General features: G+C 44.3%; 1 protein-coding gene and 1 non-coding gene across 6 annotated transcripts in view; both read right to left on the reverse strand.

Moving 5' to 3' along the window:
* npr3 (natriuretic peptide receptor 3) overlaps nucleotides 1-21,201 on the reverse strand; it is a 123,766-nt gene that overhangs the window by 71,216 nt on the left and 31,349 nt on the right. For all 5 annotated transcript variants that reach the window (XM_078550751.1, XM_078550742.1, XM_078550778.1 and 2 more), the window contains exons 2-3: nucleotides 11,542-11,664; nucleotides 7,065-7,237 (exon numbers count right to left, since the gene is read on the reverse strand). In XM_078550751.1, the coding sequence (XP_078406877.1) occupies nucleotides 7,065-7,237; nucleotides 11,542-11,664 (296 nt within the window). The remainder of the gene's footprint in view (nucleotides 1-7,064; nucleotides 7,238-11,541; nucleotides 11,665-21,201) is intronic.
* Nucleotides 16,907-17,156, reverse strand: LOC144688909 (small nucleolar RNA SNORA53). The gene has a single exon (XR_013578506.1). It is a non-coding gene; the product is annotated as a small nucleolar RNA SNORA53 (small nucleolar RNA).

The raw sequence follows: 21,201 nt of genomic DNA on the forward strand, positions 1-21,201 counted from the left end.
AGATTGTAGGGCTTGCTGTCTGACTTAGTTTGCAAATAAACTCCTTCTATATTTGCACGGAAGGCAAAGGTCAGGATCACGAAGAAGAAAATATCAAACAAATTGGGGGCTAGGACACAGTCCTGTTTCATTCCATTCTTCAACCTGAAGCTGTCAGAAGTGGTGCCGTCAAGCTGTGCATGTTGTCAAGAGAGGGCTACAGAGCTATATGCATACTAAAAAATAAAAGCAGCAAGTTATAGACAGAGCTAAGTGATCCTGCAACAAACCAATCAAATTGCAGCTCTACAGTCCTGCAACATCCAGTCAAGAATTGTGGTGAACAATTCAAAACTAATTGGAGGAGGAAGCTCCACAAACATCCCAATCCGCAATGATGACAGAGCTCAGCACGTCAGAGCCAAAGACAAGGCTGAAGCACTAAAGTCATCTTCAGCTAGAAGTGCCAAGTGGATGATCTATCTCGGCTTTCTCCTGAGGTACCCAGTATCACAGATGCCAGTCTTCAGGCCATTCTATACATTCCACGTGATATCAAGAAATGGCTGAATGTACTAGTTACACAAAAGTTATGGGCCCTGACAAAATTCTGGCAATAGCACTGAAGACTTGTGCTCCCGAATTAGCTGCACCCTTAGCCAAGCTGTTCCAGTGTAGCTACAACACTAGTATCTACCCAACAATATGGAAAAATGCCCAGTTAAAGCAGAACAAATGCAATCAGACCAACTACCATCCCAACAATCTACGCTCTATCATCAGCAAAGCGATAGAAAGTGTCGTCGACAATGCTACCAAACAGCACTTGCTCAGCAATAACTTACTCATTGACGCTTAGTTTCAGTTCTGCCAGGATCATTTGGTTCCTCATTACATACCTGGTTCAAACATAGGCAAAAGAGCTGAACTCAAGAGTAATTGCTGAGGTAGCATTGGACCGAGTGTGGCCTCAAGGAGCCCTGGCAAAACTGAGATCAATGGGAATCAGGCGGAAAGCTCTCCGCTGGTTGGAGTCATACCTAACACAAAGGAAGATGGTTTTGTATGCAGGAGGACAATCAGCTTTGCCTCAGGGCATCACTGCAGGAGTTCCTCAGGGTAGCGCCTTAGGCCCGATCATCTTCAGCTGCTCCGTCAATGACCTTCCTTCCATCATAAGGTCAGAAGTGGGGTGTTCACTGATGATTGCACAATGTTCAGCACCATTTATGACTCCTCAGGTACTGAAGTTGTTTGTGGCCACATGCAGCAAGACCTGGACAACATTCAGGTTTGGGCTGATAAATGGCAAGTAACATTCATGCCACACAAGTGCCAGGCAATGATCATCTCCAATAAAAGAGAATCTAATCATCACCCCTTGGCATTCAATGGCAGTATCACCACTGAAACCCCCACCATCAACATCCTGGGGGTTACCCAGGCAAGAAGACTTCAGCGCTTGAGAGCCCTTGAGAGCCTTTTGGAAGCTGTGGAGGCCCGCTGTGATGTCCTCTACCCCAGCTCCGGCCGCAGGAGGGGCTGCAATATCACCACTCCGGCTTGGTAGGCGATGGTAGTGGTGATCAGTGCTAATATTGCACAGAAGAGGTTGGCCATCCAATGCAGATAGAGGATGAATGATCTCATCTGTGCCACCAGGGTTTGACAACCATTTAATCACTCTAAGCTCATACTCTCAAGCCCATTACACATTCATTGGCATCTCACTCACTGCCAGCTCAAGGGATATCACCTCTCACTCGCTCACACACACCCTCACATCTCCATTTGGCCTCATCTCCTCTGGAGACTGCCTCCTCAGCCCTCACCATCTTGAGGCCACTCACACAGATCAACATTTGCCCACACACACACCCTGGGATACACTCCTTCCGCAGTACAGTTCTCACCCTGCAGCCTCTTACCTTATCTGAGGCCACTTCTCCCCCTTCCCTGCAACATTGCAAAGCCACCCACATATGGCTGATCTGGTAGGCAGAGACCTGCCTGTGAGTCCCCCTAAAAGTGGCGTGGTCTGTGAAGCCTGGCGTTGATGGCTGTGAGTGCTGACCGAAACAAGGTAGGCAAAGAATCCTTGAAGTCCCAAGCGAAGTGCAGCCCGCCAATTGCACGCCTCATATATGCTTTTGTGAAACATGTCGCTGTGCTTTCCCGCCGACGTGGGCGGACAATCCAGGGGGAAACGATTCCAGTGGGCTGGCCTTATAATGATATGCTGATGTATTACAATGAGTTTCCCGATGTCTGATGACGGGGAACGCTGCCCGCCATCAGCGATCGCAAACTGGTTTCACGCTGTTGTAAAACTGGTCGTGCTATATTGTCCACTCATGCTACCAAACACACCCAATGCCAGCTGGCATAGAAAATCCCAGCCTATATCACCTTTCCTTGACTGTCACTGAGTCAAACCCCTGGAATTCCCTCCCTAACAACACTGTTGGTGAACCTACACCACATGGACTGCAGCAATTAGGGAGACAGCCCACCACCACCTTCTCAAGGGCACTAAGGATGGGCAATAAATGTTGGTCTTGCCTGTGACACCCATGCCATGAACAAATATAAAAAAAACACATTGCAGGAGACGAGCATTATGGTTTTTTAAACTGTGTTTGGGCTTGTGATTTCTCTAACATGGCACTCATGGTGACAGAAGTTCATAAGCAATTGAACTCCATTTAAGTGGAAATCAGATAAGTATATGAGGAAAAATTAAATAGAAGGCTATAGTGACAGGGTTACACGAAGAAGGATGGGAGGAAGTTTGTGTGGAGCATGAACACCATTGTAGGCCAGCGGGGCCAAATGGTCTGTTTCAGTGCTGTGTATTCTGTGTAATTATATGTAATACAATTCTGGTAATGTTTTGTGGCAGACTGGGTAATCTGATATCTAATCTAAGCAGGTGTGCAGTACTCCAAGACAGTGGAAGAAGGAGATTATTAACCAAGCAGGCTAACTCTTTAATGGGCCTTGAAGGGATAGACCAGTGATTGGGAGCTGACATTCTTCCAACTGAGTCTCAGATTACCTTATGAGTTAATACCAAAAAGATAGGAGATCCAAGCTGGACAAACACTAAGACAAACACTATTCGGCCCAGTTTGTTGGCTCTTTGAAAGATTAGTCCCACTCCCGGTCCTTCAAATGTCTGTTTCAACTCCCTTTTGAAATTTACTATTGAATCTGTTTCCGCTACCTCATCAAGCAGTGGTTTTCAGATCATGGAACAAATCGCTGAGAGAGTAAAGATCTCCATTTACCCTCTGGATTGTTCGATAATTATTTTTGTCAAAATTAACTTGTATGCCAAATATGTCATAAACCAGTAAAACCATGAAAAATTGCACTACTTAAGTGACCAAGGCTGGGACCTAAATATTCAGGGCTGGTTGACATTTTGAAAGGACAAGTAGCTAGAAAAAGGTGGTGGGGTATCTCTGTTAAGTAAGGATAGCATTAATACAATAGTGAAAGATGACCTTATTTCTAAAAGTCAATATGCAGTATGAGTTTGGATAGAGATAAGAAATAACAAAGGTAAGAATTCTCTTGTGGGAGTAGTTTAAAAGCCCCTTAATAGTATGCACTGTAGGACAGGGTATTCTGAAAGGAATAATGGGGACTTGTAAGAAGAGTACTGCAATAATCATGGGTATTTTTAACCTTCATATAGATCAGACAAATCAGATTGGCACAGATAGCTGGAAGATGAATTCATAGAGTGCATTCAGGACAATTTCTTAGAGCAGTGTGTTCTAATGCCAACCAGGGAACAGGTTATTTTAGACCTGGCAATGTGCAACGAGGCAGGATTAATTAATGATCATATAGTAAAAGAGCTTGTAGACAGTGGTTAGAACATGAAAGCATTTCAGATTCAGATTTAGGGTGAGAAGTGTGGGTCTACGACTAATTTCTTTAACTTCAATAAAGGCAATTCCAAAGGTATGAGAGCAGAGGTGGTTAAAGTGAACTAGAAAAGTAGGTTAAAAAAAGTAGGACAGTAGATGAGGAGTGGCAGACATTTAAAGAGACATTCTAAAACTCTCAGCAAAGATATATCCCATTGAGAAAGAAAGACTACACAAGGAGGATCATCTGTGGTTGACCAAGTAAGTTAAGGAAAGTATCAAATTCAAAAACAAAGTATACAATACTGTAAAGATTAGTGGTGGGTCAGAAGATTGGGCAGATTTTAGAAATCAGCAAACAATGACTAAAAAAAATGAGGGATGAATTAAAGTATGAGAGCTAGCTAGAAACGTAAAAACTGATGGTAAGGGTTTCTACAAGTATTTAAAAAAGGAAAAGAGTAAATAAAGTGAACGTTGGTCCCTTAGATGGTGGGAATGGGGAATTAATAATGGGAAACAAGGAAACGGTGGAAGCATTCAACAGGTATTTTGTGTCTGTCTTAATTGTAGAAGACACAAAAACATGCAGAGTACTTGAAAATCAAGACATAAAAAGGAGGGAGGAACTTAAAACAATCACAATCACTGGGGAAAAGGTACTGGGAAAACTATCAGAACTAAAGGCTGACAAGTTCCCCTAGACCTGATGCTCTCCATCCTAGGATCTTAAAAGAAGTGGCTGCAGAGATAGTAGATACATCAGTTGTATTCTTCCAAAATTCCATGGATTCTGGGAAGGTCCCAGCGAATTGGAAAATCGTTAATATATCGCTAATCTTTATTCAAGAAAGGAGGGAGAGAAAGCAGTCAGTTAACCTAATGTCTGTCATTGGGAAAATGATAAAATCCATTATTAAGCAGGTAATAGTGGGATATTTAGGAAATCATAACACAATCAGGCAGAGTCAACATGGTTTTGTGAAAGGGAAATCATTTTTACTAATTTATTGGAGTTCTTCGAGGAACCAAGAAGCAAGGTCCGTAAAAGGGAACCTGTAGATGTGGTGTACTTGGATTTCCAAAAGGCATTTGATAAGGTGCCACACCAGAGGTTACTATACCAAATAAAAGCTCATGGTGTGGTTTGTAACATATTGGCATGGACAGAGGATTGTTTAGCTAACGGAAAGCAGAGAGTAGGGATAAATGAGTCATTTTCAGGCTGGCAAGCTGTTACTAGTGGAATGCCACAGATGACATTGTGGGAGCTTTAACTATTTATAATCTATATCAATGACTTGGATTAAGGGACTGAATGGCTGGTTGCTAAATTTGCTGATGACACAAAGATAGGTAGTAATGTAAATTGTCCAGAGGAAATGAGTCTACTGAGAGATTTAGGTAGGTTAAGTGAGTGGGTAAAAATTTGGCAGGTGGAGTACAATGTGGGAAAATGTATACTTGTCCGCTTTGGCAAGAAGGATAGAAAAGCAGCATATTATTTAAATGGAGAGAGATTGCAGAACTCTGAGGTACAGAGGGGTCTGGGTGTCCTGGTACATGAATCTCAAAAAGTTTGTATGCAAGTGCAGCAAGTGATTAGGAAGACAAATGGGATGTTGCATTTATTGCAAGGGGAATCGAGCATAAAAGTAGGGAAATATTGCTGCAGCTGTCCAGGCCATTAGTTAGACCGTATCTGGAGTACTGTGTACAGTTTTAGTCTCGTTATTTAAAAAAGGATATAACTGCATTAGAAGCAGTTCAGAGCAGTACTTCAAATGTTCAGACTGATTGAGAACAGTGTTGAAGTCTTGCCTCCCCTGCCCTTCCACTCCCCCGCACCCCACCAGCTGGGTTTCCAGAATTTTCATCTGCTGCATTCTCCATAACTTCACTCCAAAAAGAACTAGCAGTGGTATCACTAATGCAACAAGAAAGATTATGTGCCAGGCATTTATTTCAGTTGGATCTCATCTCTTAAACTCTACTGTAGATGTAATTGGACCAAAACACTTTGTCTTACACTTTCAACCTTATTTTCTCAACAATATCTATCGCTATTTTATGCTGGGCTTTGGCTATAACAAGGTCACGTTGCATTACATAGGCTGGTGTGATGTTAGATGTGAGGCCATATGTCCCAAAGACTGGTGGATCGTATCAAACAGCACATCCCTTCGGCTGTTCGCAATAGGCAAAGTACTGACCATACTCAACCAGCCCATGCTTGAAAAACTCAGAAAATAATGTCCAACATTAGGTATGATTCTATGATTAAACAAACTAAATAATCCAGACTGTGATAAGAGATACACCAACAATCAATTCATGATTATCAGTTTGGCTTGCAGTGTGGCTCACTTACGCATGCTAGAAGCTACACTTTTTCACTCACAGGGCCCTGTCCTTTGCAAACAAAAATGTCCATATATTACACCTTTTTCAATTAAACGAAAGCTTGAGGTACAGCCATTCCCTGCTTCATTCCCCAGGGCAATGCCTTGACCAGAGTCGACTTGCCTGATTTGAATTTAAAAAAATATTTGGCAGTTAACTGTTCCCTGGTACATTCTCCATGGCAACGCCTGTACCAATCAGAATCCACTTGTCAACCAAACAGCATTTTCTTCTCAAGCTGTATAAATTGCTCTTTCCTTTGAGATTTAGGGCAGAATTTTCCGCAACCACCCACTGCCAGGATCTTCCGGTCCCACCATAAGTTAATGGACTTCTGGCTGGGGCACTGCCCCACCCGCAGCAGGTCCCGCCCACGACAAGGCCGGAAAATCCCAGCCTTAGTATTCTTGCGTCTGTCCTGATGAGTGCAAGACGAAATGCTTCGACAGCTTGTCTCCTTTTTCAACAATAATTAATCAATCGATATCAATCAATGTTGTTTCCTCAGCTACCGCACACTCTATGTCACATTTAATTTTACTGAGTGGGCCATTTGTGAGCTAAGTAAATTGTCCTAAATTGTCAAGGCTGGAGTGACAAAGTAACTTGCTAACAAAAGTTGTTTAATGTAGAAAGCTGATCATTTTTCTAATTTGTTGTCGTACTCTTTCATTGGGAATTATGTAAGCCAACCTTCAGCCAATCCTTTCCTTCATCTCCACCTCCCAGATTGAAGTGTGCCTGATCTGAATTTACAAATGTTAAGTGGTTCTTTTTAAATTCTATAGCAGACTTACGTACATTATCATCTTCAGAGGTCAAATCATAATGATGACGCGATCTATTTCTCATGTCAGCGGCAAACTTGTAAAACTCTGGCTTTGCTGACCTCAGTAGAGTCACGGTTTGAAGTGACTGGTATGCTTCTTTGGCCTCAGGGTCAAATTTATCTCCTTGCTTCCATGAGCCATTTCCTAAGAATAAAAGAAAAGATTTTGAAGAAGGGTCATACGGACTCGAAACGTTAGCTCTGTTTCTCTCTCCACAGATGCTGCCAGACCTGCTGAGTTTTTCCAGCATTTTCTGTTTTTGTGTCAGATTTGCAGCATTTGCAGTATTTTGCTTTTATATTATAAAAGATTTTATGTTGGTTAACAGATTACAATAATGCAATCATGTTTCAACAAGTTCAAATTTGAATAGCTGTTTTTCTTTCTTACTTACACACAACTGCTTCGAAAGGTCCTCATAAGGGAATGTTGTAACTGCTTCTAAGAAGTTGGGCAAAGGGTCTGTAAAAATGCCAATGAGCATGTCATGGGCCTGTTTTTAGAGGAGTCCTACTCCTCCTGGCTCCACAGGATCATTTTTCTTTTGCAAAATACTAGCTACTTGGAGTTGGCAGCCACAGGAGCTGTTAATCCTGAACAAGACAGGCCTCGACAACTGCCCAACATCCCCAAATCATTTATGAATTTCTCAAAGGCTTCCTACAATAAGAGTTAGGTGCCTTATTATCATGTTTACGAGACCTAACGACTGTTTTAGTTGTCTACCTGGGATATCTATAATAAGGGCCGAATGAATTTAGCAGTGTGACCAATGCCTGTGCAGATTGGGCATAGACTGTCCCATTGCTAAACTTATGCCCAAGATATGGGAGGAATGCATACCAATATCTACTCTGATGAAAACATCACGTCAGTTTCTTGGGTATCTGACAATTCCATTGAAGGATGATATGATCAATATCACACACTAGCTGAAGTTTCAGAAATGAAAGCCTTTTTGAAGGGGAAGTTATATTGAGCTTTGAGTGTCTCCTGAATTTCATCAATTGCTTCTTGGACCAATAGGAATCCTGCCAGCCTGTGGAACTGGATGACTCTCACTCTTCTGATTGGGAAGAATAGCAAATGCACAGTCTTTCAGAACAGTGCATTGGTGATCTACTTGCTACACTGGGGAGAATCTGTGGAAACATACTCCAGCATGAGTCAGCATCTTCAGGAGAAGCTGCTGGGTGGGGCAGCAGCGGGAGATCCTCACTAATGTGACAAAGGTCACATGTTCCTGGCTAATAGGTGCTGGTACATAGAAATTCAGAGGTGTCAGCTATGGCTCAGTTCATAGCACCCTCGTCTTTGAATCAGAAGGTTGTGGGTTCATGTCCCACTCCCGGAAACCAAGAACTGTGAATGTACTCGAAAGAGTTACATGCGATCTGTTGATAACTCGAAAGAGTTACATAGAAATTCAAGGCAGTGTGCCTTAACCATGCTATTTCTCCGAGTGGAACTTATTCAGCCAGCTCTTGGCACATTCCCCAATAATCTCCAGGCACCATCAGGCAGAAAGGTCTCATTAAAACCTTCCTGGTCTGTAAACCAAGAGAGTGGGCATGAGCACATAGGGAAGAAATACTTTCAATGAATGCTGATTCAAAGCCTCAAATCTAGCCTCTTCCATATTTTCATTCTCATCTTCATAACATACCAATATGACTATTCCCATTAATAGAAATATAAGACTTAGGAGCAGGAGTAGGCTATTAGGCCCTTCAAGTCTGCTCCACCATTCAATAAGATCATGGCTGATCTAGTTGTGGTCTCAACTCTACTTTCCCATCTGCCCTCAATAACTCTCGATTCCCTTTGTCTATCAAACATCTAACTCAGCCTTAAATAAATTCAGTGACCCAGTCTCCAATACTTTGTGGAGAAGAGAATTCAACAGAAAAAAAAACGCTTTTCTGTCTTAAAAGGGAGACCTCTTAGTTTTGAATTGTGTCCCCTAGTTCTGGTCTCCCCCACAAGAGGAAATATATTCCTGGCATCCACCCTAACAAGTCCCCTCAGGACCCTGTATGTTTCATTCAGATCACCTTTCATTCTTCTAAACTCCAATGGGTAAAGGTCCAACCTGATTAAGCTTTCTTCATAAAATAAGCCTTTCACCTCAGGAATGAGTTGAGTGAACCATCTCTGAATTGCCTCCAATGCAATTGCTCTTTCAAATAAGGAGACCAAAACTGTACACAGTACTCCAGCTCTGCGGCAGCATATTAGAGCAGGGGGTGGACATCTTCCCACTCCCCCCCCGCCAACTGGAAGCAAACTTGGCATGGAGCCAATTCGCGGGACACCAGCCGCACTGCAGCCAGGCTAAATGGGCTGCCAATGGGACTTCCACCTCTCACTGGGGAGGAAATCCCACCCTCAAGAGCTGCGAGGAAATCGGATTGTCCGGCAAATCCAGCAGTCCTGGCAGTGCCCACTAATGCACTCTTGGCACCGCTGGGACTGCAAGCAGGCCCAAGGCGGCCCATGGATCCTGGAGCTAAGTAAGTCTGCGGTCTTAGGCGGAGGCAGGGTGGTGTGTTTTGTAGAACAGGTTGGTAGGAAGCAAGAAAGGGTGCCATCTTAGGGGGGTTGCCCCTTGAAGCGCAAAGGGCACCCCCAGAAGACAATACCCCCTTTCGTTCCCACCCAGCCTGTCCACTCCAACAATATTTTGTCATGGGCAGCATATTTTTTTTTTATTTGTCCATGGGATGTAGGCGTTGCTGACTAGGCCAGCATTTATTGCCCATCCCTAACTGTTCAGAGGGCATTTAAGAGTCAACAACATTGATGTGGGTCTGGAGTCACATGTAGGCCAGACCAGGTAAGGATAGTTGATGTCCTTCCCTAAAGGGCATTAGTGAGCCGGATGGGTTTTTACGACAATTGACAATGGTTTTATGGTCATCATTAGACTTTTAATTCCAGATTTGTATTGAATTCAAATTCTACCTTCTGCTGTGCATTACCCTGGATCTCTGGATTATCTGTCCAATGACAATGTCACTACACCATCACCTGACCCTTGATTATTTATTTACATATAGCTGGCGGGCTGCCGATTTCAGCACCTGCCCACCCCTCGTATTATAGGGGCAAGCTTGGGGGTGGGCAGGAAGCTGGTGTGGTTGGCACCCACCCTATTCTACATGCCCTCCCTGTGAAAGCTCATCCAGCTGGGACAGATAAAATCCAGCCCCTGGTCTCAGTAAGGCCCTGTACAGCTGCAGTAGAACTTCCCAACCTTTATACTCTATTTCCCTTGCAATAAACACCAACATTCTATTTGCCTTCCTAATCACTTGCTGTACCTGCATCCTGACTTTTTTGTGATTCATTGTACCAGGACACCCAGATCCTTCTGTACCAGCGAGTTCTGCAATCTTTCTCCATTTAAATTGTATTCTATTTTTCTATTCTTCCTACCAAAGTGGACAAGTTCACATTTTCCCACATTATACTCCACCTGTCAAATTTTTGCCCACTCACTTAACCTATCTATATCCCTTTGTAGACTCTTTAGCTCCTCTTGATAACTCAGTTTCCTACAAATCTTGGTGTCATCAGCAAATATCCACTTCCCCAATTTGGATCAGAACTGTGAGCAGAGATATAAAGAAATAGCAATAAAATTCCTCATTGAAACTCCAAATTACTAAATAAATTGAAACACAGCCAATGCAACACCAGCCATTAGCAGCATCAGACAAAATAAGCTCCCCAATGTGCTAAGTGCCTCAGCCACAGCTTGCTGTAACTTCTGCCACATTTTTTAGGAGTTAGTAATTAGCTGGGTCAGCCTGAGTCTAAAATTAATGGAAATATACTGGAGGGGTTAGCCATATCCTCTTGACCTCATTTACATGAGATGGATTGGGCTTCCAGTGGACACTAAAGGACACTAGTACTTTCTTTTGTATAATAAAGGTGCAGATTTATTGCAGTGGGTTTGAGACAGTGGCCTCAAAGAGCCCATTCTACTCCATTTATCACCACAAAATGGGTAATTGTTTGAGGGGAAAATGTAGATGAAATTCAGATCCATGCATAAAGAAAGGCCAACTGGTCGATGTGCTCGAAAGCAGCTCTCACACCTAAGTACGAGTCAATGGCCAGGATTTTCCGGCCCCATCACGGGCAGGACCTGCTGCGGGCAAGGCGGTGCCCCAGCCTGAAGTCCATTGACTTGCGGCGGGACCGGAGGATCCCAGCAGCGGGCGGGTGCGGAAAATCCCGCCCATAGTCTTCAGATGTGTAGAGAAGAAGACTAGACGGAATAAAATAAAACGTTCACTGTAAAAAAAATTTTAACATGAGCTGCTTATCTTTGTGAACTCTATTATATCACAATAACAAGAATAACCAGAGTTGAAATACTACTGGAAATCATTAACACTATAAAACAGTGGAATTCTTGGAAATAAATATATAATTACCATATAGGCTGCTGTTGAAGAGTTCGATGTTGAAGAATACATAGTCTCCGTTGGTCATTCCCTGTCGGTGTGCTGCAAGCATGATTTTCCGTATGGCGTGACTACTCGCACACATTATCACAACTGAAGATAAAAAGCAAAGCACCTCTTTAGACAAGGAAAAGCATAAAGTTAACACTGACGCATCTTCCAAACAAGCATCTGATAAACTAACATCTTCCCCATTCTCTGCTGATAATACTAACTCATGCTGGGGTGCAGTTACACAGGTGCTCTCCCAAGTAACCTTTTTTCAAATGAAAGTATTGACAGGTGGTGGTGGCAAGCTATCCAACAAAGGCAGTCATCATAACCAAGCTTGGTTTTGTTCCCCTCTAATGTCTGTGCATGTGCACTTTTCAGTAATGGTCACTGGATAACTGATGATGACTGACAGCCAGAGCAAGAAACCTAACTTTTTTTCCCCTTAACTTAAAAAATGCAGGGCAGGATTTAATGCCATCCTGTCGGAGAGTTTGGAGATGGGAGGAGGCATTTAATCAGGCAGGAGGGTGCAGGATGGGGACCCTGCCACCTTCTTGCCTCGTCTCTGCCCGATTAAGTCTGAGGTGGGAAGGCTCATGGACGGCCTTCCTGCCCAGGCACTACCGGGTATTCAACCAGTAGTGGGCAGGAAAGTTGCCACGTGGGATCCCGAAAAGCAAATCCAAAAGCCACTCAGTGCCTGATCGAAGGACCCAGCATTGGAAAAGGGGGTCCTGCTGAAAGCTACCAATCTCCCCTTGCCTTCAAACCCCCTCCCACCTATCTCCCACAGCCCCAATCCTGTGACCCCCCCATTCTGCCCTCACTCACCTGTAGCCTTACTCTTTGACCCTGGGCCTCTGGCGGGTGCATTGCCAGCAGCTGTCACGGCTTCAACAGTGGCAGTGACGGCAATGGGGAACTACCGGCTTCTGATTGGATGGCAGCTCTCAGGGGCTGGGGGGGTGAGGGGGGTGGATGGTGGAACTTGACCTGCCCTCAAGTCCTTAATTCATGAGAAGGCCAGATTCCGGCCAGTTAAGTGCCTGATGGGCACTTAATTCTTGTGGGGGGGCCCCCAATGGAGGCGATGTGACACTTCCACTAGTCCCCCAGCCCGTCACTAAAAAATTCATTCCATGTACACACTGTGGTTAAATGGCAGCCCAGTTAAGATAAACATTGCAGAGGTTAGGGCTTGAACCTCAAATGCTTGTTCCATATTGCTCAAAATCAATGAAACTTCAGCACAAAAGGAGGATGTTCAGCCCATTGTGCATGTGCTAGCTTTACTTTGGTACTACTTACTCTAATCCCATTTTCCCATTGTATTTTCTAATTTTTTTTCTCGAATGTTTTCCAATAAAACAATTTGTACTGTAGCAAAACCAAGGCACACCACAGAAGAATTATAAAACAAAATCTGACACCAAACCACATAAGGAGATATTAGGGCAGACAGCCAAAAGCTTGGCCAAAGAAATAGGTTTCAAAGGAGTGCATTAAAGTAAGAAAGAGTGGTAGAGAGGCAGAGAGGTTTAGGGAGAGAATTCCAGAGCTGAGGGCCTTGGTAGCTGAAGGCCAAACCGCTAATAATGCAGCGATCAGACACACAGAGGAGACAAGAGCAGGAATAGTTCAGAGACCATAGGACTGGATGAAGCTAAAAGAGACAGGGAGAGGCAGGCCATGGAGGAATTTGAACACAAGGGTGAGAAATGTTAAAAAAACACTTTGCTTAACCAGGAGCCATTGTGACTCATTGAGCACAGGGGCAACTGAGTTTGCATGATCTCAAGCTTACAGGTGAGAGGCCAGCCAGGTGTGTACTTTCAAATAACCATTAAAATGTTTTGATTGACATGCTTCAACATCAATTGACTTTTGGCAAAGAATTCCATATTCTCTTAAATTTGCATGATAAGGAATTCTTACAACATTCTCATGAATGGTACTAGCCCCAAATCGAACATTATGTATCATACTAGGTTCTGCATTTATCAAATCAGGACAGGATACTAAAATCACTTTAAAGCACATGCTCTGCCTTTTTCCTGATTTCTCATCCACACTCAATTTTAAATAAAGTTTCATAACAAGACCAACAATCTGTACATGTCTTGTGAATAATTTAGCAATTTTGGTATGTGAATTCAAAAGCAGCCTTTTCAGGGATGCAGACACCTCAATGAAAGAACTCTTTATGGAAAGGCTATTCACCAATGCTTTGTTTCCGATAATATATAAGAATGTATGAAGCCAATAAACAAGGACAGGTTTTTTGACTCATCATACCTGACCCTTCCACAGACTAAGTACAACCTATTTCATATTCTGGGCTACTAAGGAAAGACCCAATGTAAATACTCCCTGATGCCTGAGGATAATCAAGAAAAATTTCATAACACGCTAGGATAACATGGATATCCTCATAATTCCTTGATCCATTACTTCTGCTGTCCTTCAGACAACCTTTGAACTAAATCCTAAAACATGTGATCATTTCAAATGATGTGAAATAAAATTATTTTCATACAGGGCCAGGCAAAGAACATCTCTAACAAGAGAGAATCCAACCATCTCCCCTTGACATTCAATGGCATTACCACCACTGAATTCCGCACTATCAACATCCTGAGGTTTACCATTGACCAGAAACTGAATTGGACTAACCATATAAATACTGTGGCTATAAGGGGTCAGAGGCTGGAAATTCTGTGGCTCCTCAAAGCCTGTCCACCATCTACAAGGCACATGTCAGGAGTGTGATGGAATACTCTCAACTTGCTTGGATGAGTGCAGCTCCAAAAACACTCAAGAAGCTCAACACCATCCAGGACATAGCAGTCTGTGTGAATGGTATCCCATTCACCGATTTAACACTCACTCTCTCCACCATCGATACACAGTGGTAACAATCTACAAGATACACAGCAGCAACTCACCAAGCCTCCTTCAACAGCACCTTCCAAACCTGCGAGCAATACCATCTAGAAGAACAAGGCAGCAGATAGATGGGAACACCACCACCCGCAAGCTCCCCTCCAAGCCACACACCATCCTAACTTGGAATACATTGCCGTTCCTTCACTGTCGCTGGATCAAAATCCTGGAGCTCCCTTCCTAACAGCACTGTGGGTGTATCTACTGCAGCAGTTCAAGAAGGCAGCTCACCACCACCTTCTCAAGGGCAATTAGGGAAAGGCAATAAATGCTGGCCCAGCCAACAAAGTCCACATCCCTGAAAAATAAACTGTGCATGTTCAGGAATGGAGCTGATATCAGGATCTTGTACAATGAGTGTGCATTATTCTCAAAAAGAAAGCATATATTTTCTGTACTTTAAGTTATTCAGAGGACAGTTACTGAGACAACCACATTGCTGTGGGTCTGGAGTCACAAGCAGGCCAGACCGGGTAAGGATGGCAGATTTCCTTCCCTAACAGTCATTAGTGAACCAGATGGGTCTTTACGACAATCAGTAATAGTTTCATGGTTACTAGCTTTATATTCCATATTAATTGAATTTAAATTCCACCAGCTGCCCTGTGTCTCTGGATTACTACTCCAGTGACGTTACCACTGTGCCATCATTTTCCTTGGAAATATGAAACATAGCACATTGTATAAAATAGCCATAGTGACTAGACTTCAGGAAGTACATCATCAGCTGCAGTGCATTTTGGTATGTCCTGAAGCCAAGAAAGATAGTAGATTAATGCAAGTTCTTTACTTTAACACAACACGATTGAAACACTGCTGGGCTGGCCCTTTTCTTGTCTTCCCAATTTTAATTTAAACTTGAATAATCTCTATAATTATGGAAACAAAGGACAAGAACAGCAACTGACATTTAAACAGCGCCTTTAGCATATAAAAGATACCCTAAATGATTTTATATACATCAAATGAGTGCAAATTGGAGCAAAGTTAGCAGGGACAAATTCACAAAAGGACGATTTGTCTCCTATGCTGAACACTTCAATTGAGTGGAAAGACAGAAAATAGAATGGATTTAAGAGATAAAGCTACAAAAGAAGTTGAAAACAAATCCATTCGTCCTTTGAAACAAACATTACAGCCTTGTTCAAAAAAAGATTTAAAGATAAGTCCAACAAGGCCATTCAGTTTAACTTTGGTGGAAAGATACTTCTAAAAACAATGGGCGGAATTTTCCCATCCTGCCCGCAAAGGGTTCACTGCGGGTGGGAGTGGAGAATCCAGCAGCAGAAAATAAGTTGGAAATCAACTGGCGAAAAACAGCTGGCAATTCTCCCGGTGGCCGATTAATGGCAGGCCAGTTATCCCGTCGATTAGTGACATGAATGCCACTTGCATTCATTAACATCTCATGAATGCTCATTAAAATAGCTGCTCACCGGAATCTTGTCACGCCTTCCAATCTTGCCAGCAGGAAATTAAGTCGGCGCCAAACCCGTTTGAAAAGGAGTGGCGTGCACAAGCCGACCTCAGTTCGCTCATAACTTCGAGGCGAGTGCAACATCCATAGCCTACCCGCCATAAAGCTGCCTTGTTACAATGAATGCCACACTGCTGGGCTGTAGGGTTAGCCTGCTCATGCTCTTTGCCTACATTGTCCCGAAAATACTGCTGTTCTGCAGTACTCATGCAGGCCTCCACTTTCAGACAGTGACCCGTACTGTGGCCGGTGTTGGGGAGTGCAGGGGTCATCTACTCCCGGTAGCTGAGACTGTTGTCTACAAGGACATCACTGTGCAGTGGTAGTGAGGCAGAACTCCACTTTCAGAAACTAGCACTTTGACCAGGGGTAGGGTGTGAGGTGAGGGTGGGGATGATGAAGTAAAGGTGGGCAATAGGGAAGGAAGGCTGTGGAATAGCTGTGAGGGGGAAGGGCAAACACAAGTGGGCCTTTCTGGGGTCACCATCTAACTTCTTGTTGCCGCAAGAGTGAATAGGAGTCTGCTTACAGAGAAAGAAGGAAGGCCTCCTTGGGGTGATAGCCACTGAAAGCCAATAGCTTTATTAGCACTGTTAAAGGGCTACTCAGAACTCAGTGACTTCACATCACAGTCACTGCATCTCAAGAGTAACACATAGGAATGTAGAATTTGGGAATGCAGGCAATAGTGAAGGAGGCACAGCTGCATCATATATGGCATTCCATCAATGAAGGCCTGTCACATTCCTAATGGGACAAAGGGCATCCACTCATTGACCATGAACAACTGATTGGTCATTAATATGCCACATCAGAGACAGGAGCACAGAGCTAAGTCAGGTCACTCATCTCAATGAAACCTTAGCATCCTACACAGGGCTCTCTTCATTGCTATATTTAAACCAGATGGATTTTGATAAACATGTCCACACAGCAGCATAGTCCTGATGGCAGAAACAGCCTGGAGTAACAGGTTGTTCATATCAGAACTGAGGGGCTACCGTGCAGTTATATTACTTTAACATGCCAATGATTCAAGCACCTTTGGCTGTACAACCACAAGTTGATGAATGTCACCTGCCAGCCCACTGGAGAACCCAACACCAGGGTGCAGAGATCTACCAGCAAGGCAGAACATATACATCCCAAAGGTGGATCTAAGGAGCATGTGTTTTCTTTAAAAACTGTCCCAAACAAGTCTCCAATTACTAGCATTCAAATTTACAAACTCAAATAATTTAGGCACAATCGCTAACATCTATAAGAAGCTTTAAACATTTTGTATTTGCTGGTCAGAGTGATAAGGTGTGGTGATACAAACAGCAGTATCGGTGTTTAGCTCTTTACCAATAGTGAATTTCAAGAATGAAATGATTTGTTTTAAACTCAACTATGTTTAAATAGTCATGAAATAGACCCTTCAGATAATCTAATTATAAGTTACACGTCTAAAACTTGGGTCATTGTTCTTTATTCAGAATTGGAGTTCCATATCTGCGATGCTGTCTTGCTCACCTGTGTGTGCGCTAGAGTATCAGGGACAAGGTGGCATCAGCCACCATGCAAGTAGGGCAGGAAAAATTATGGACCCTTACAGTTTCCATACGTTTCATCTCCTGAGCTTCACTTTCTTGCCCCTTGAACCATTAATGTCATCAATGTTTCCTTTCAGAGAGAAAGCAAAAAGACATATGGACCCAGGGCTCAATGCTGCCTTTGTCAGAGTCCTAATACAATGGAGGAGGTGTAGAAGGGAGGGGCGACACCACACGCAGCTCCAGCAGGAGGCCATGCCAGAGGGACATGGTCAAGGGTAGCCAGGGCATAAACAGGAGGGTCAGGAGGAGAGACCCAGACAACAGAGGCAAATCGCCAGACCTAGGGCAGAATCATCCCAGATTTGCACTAAGTGAGGTAGCAGGCAGGAAAAAAGGCATTTTACCCACCGGCCACAATGATAGCTTTTCATGTCGTGTTGTCCAAATGCCGCTTCATTACTCATACATTCCCAGAAAACATGCCATTGCACTGGTGGGCAGCCTCCGATTCGCCCGCCACACTGTCACCTCGCCAATTTCTCAAGCCTGGTACCATATTTAAAGTGCAGCCGCGCACATAACTCTCCATGCTTCAAGTCCAGGACTCCTGAACAGGAAACATGGCCCCAAAAGGCAAGAAGACTGCAGCCGGTTTATTCAGTGACGTGTCCCTGAAATGCCTTTTGGACGCCGCGGAGGCCCGCCGTGATGTCCTCTATCCCCGCTCTGTTGCAGGAGGGGCGCCAGCATCACCAATCCAGCTTGGGAGGTGGTGGCAGCAGTAGTCAGTGCCAACGCTGCCCACAAGAGGTCAGCCAGCCGGTGCAGAAAGAGGATGAATGATCTCATCCATGCTGCCAGGGTAAGTCAACCATCTCATCACTCTCAATTCTCACACTCACAAACCCATCACACATCCACAAGAATCTCACACCTCAAGGGACAACACTACTAACTCTCACACACACCTTCACATTTCCATCAGGCTCATATCCTCTGGAGCTCACGTCCTCGTCCCGTCCATGGCTCCATTCACCACACAAACATTCCATGCAGTGCCATGTGTCCCGCTCACACTCTCTCCATCTGTTTCCATACAGGAGAAGCTGGCTCACAACAGCAGAGAGAGGTCCCAGACTGGGGGGTAGAGTGGCCTATTTTCTGCCCCTCACTCACTTTGAGGAGCGTGCCATCGCGGTGACTGGTGAGGATGTGGCCGGCCTGTGGCAATGATGAGGCTGGCAGCAAACACACACGTGAGGATCCTACACCACATCATCCCTCTGTCGACGCAACTGTGAGTGCTCTCTCCTGCTTTTGACTCTGCTGCCTTGCACTAATACACAGGGAGCTCTGCCAAGCGACCGACACCCTCAGCCAGCCAATCGTTCAGCTCCATCCACACCCTCACCTCCAGCCAAGAGAATATCTCCTCCATTGAAAAGCTGGAAATAAGCAGCCTAGAAGACCCATCACAGTGCTTACCCACACCCTGCACCAGCGCAGAGACACACACCTCGGTGGGACCTGGGTCTAGAGCAGGCTCGGGTTCACAATCTGATGGTCACTGCACGGACACATGTCAGCAGAAGGTTCAGCCAAGCTCCCCGGCACTCAGAGGACTGCTGGGGAAGAGGCATCTGTCAGGTCAAAGTCACATGACGAGCCTCTGGATTTGGCTATCCAACTCATTCTGGAGAGTCAGCAAAAGGCGTGGGATCATGCAGAGCTGTTGGGAGCCCTCAGAGCCTGCTCTCTGATGAAAGGGTGCCCACATGTGTGCATATAGAGGGAAAGGTGACGGATGTCATGGAGACCCTGGTCCAGCAGAACGCAGAGATGCTGCCGATCTGCACTCCATCGCAGTAGCCATGGGTGAGTTCCTGCACTAGCAATGTGAGAGGGAAACATGGCACCTTGACATCCCTCCAAAGGTTCCTTCCCCTTAAGAGGTGAAGCCCAGCCAGAGGATGACCTCGAGCAAGATGGGAGCTCATTGGAGGATTAAGGTCCAGAGGCCCAGGAATCTAAGGAGGCTGCTGAAGGTCAGTATGAATGCGATCACGCCATGGAGGAAGGAAGACATGGGAGAAGTGCCAGTGATACTTTAATTGCTGACAGGTTCCAGGAAGAGTAAAATTAAGTGAGGGAATATGGCCACATTTCCCCTAGCCCTCAATGCCATTCCCTTTCATCTCAGGGGATGTCCAACCACTTGCAGTGAGAACAAGCCCTGCATTCACACCTGCACATTCTAGCCTCATGAATCGCCAGGCCATGATCTCTGTTGTGGCCCATGGGGCCCTGCGAGTGAACTTACTCTTGGAACTGAGAGTCCACTTAGGAACAAGAGCGATGCGAGAGAAGACTTCAAGCCTTTGCCGCCATCTAATGATGCAAACACTGCTGCGACTGAGATGTGGACATGCCTAGGGATCTCCTCCCATGCATGTCTTTTCTTCTGCCATTACCACTGAGGAGACACAAATGCCGCTAGAATATCAGTGCTGATGAGCTGCTCTCACTCTATAGTGTTCCTTAAGGAAGAAGGGTTAGAAACGCTTACATCACACACTTCAAATAAAGGTTTAACCACATCTCCCTGACATCACACAAGGGAGCAGAGACTAGTTCAACTGAGAATGACATCACAGGAATGTGAATCCCACAGGGGGATACTATCAATGAGTGGGAGGATGGCTAAACCTCAAAATAAGAAGGTTCCAATGTACAAATTTACAACGCCTTCAGTTAACCAAAATATTCAGATAACCGTCAAATGTATTCACAATAGTGCAATTTATTTACAGTTATAGCACATCCGTGACCCAAAAGGGTCACTGATTTTTCTTAACTTCCCTAACTATACCTCTACACCCGGGTGCAGCCCAATATCTGCAGCGGAGGTGGAGGCAGCCTGCTGGCCGCTCCGTCCTGATGTCTGTGATAACCTTAGTGGACGTCCTCTGGTGGCCCGAGGCCTAGTAAGGGTCACCTGCTCAGGGGCAGAAGTACAATTCTGTTGTTGCAGATGGCCCACAGCACCTCATGGATGCCCAGTCTTGTTCGCGTCTAGATCTGTTCGAAATCTATCCCATTTAGCACAGTGGTAGTGTGGGACTTAATTGAATTTGAGACAGCTACTCTGAAGGCTTTGATGTATCAAGAAGAGAAGCTAGGTTTGAAATGCTAATTAGATAAACAAGGGGGGAAGTTTTAGAATGTGAGGTATAAAGGGAACATTTGCATGTTTGAATGAACCAGACTAGCTTGAATTCAAAAGAGGGGGTGAAATGTTTCACCTGGCCAGGAGAAGGAAAGAAACAATGTGTTTACTTTTTCCAAAGATTACGTAAAGTTGGTACTATGATAGGCTTTTGTTATTAGAGAGGTAAAGTCCAAAGACATAGTTAAACAATGGGAATTTGCATTCAAAGGGAAAAATATGTATAAAAGGAGAGAAGATTGTGTGCAAGGGAAGACATTCTAAGATCTAACAACAGACTAGCTGTCTCTAATTCCATTAAACCCCACACTAACACCATGCTAAATGGGATAGATTTTGAACAGACCTAACAAGTGTGAAAAGCCTCTAGCCTCTGTGCCCAAACTGCTGCCTGCAAGAACTGAAGTTAAGAAAACTCACTTTGAATTTGATTGTTCAGGGTATCGTGTTAC

The sequence above is a fragment of the Cetorhinus maximus genome, chromosome 1 (assembly GCF_964194155.1).
Source record: "Cetorhinus maximus chromosome 1, sCetMax3.hap1.1, whole genome shotgun sequence".
NCBI lineage: Eukaryota > Metazoa > Chordata > Chondrichthyes > Lamniformes > Cetorhinidae > Cetorhinus > Cetorhinus maximus.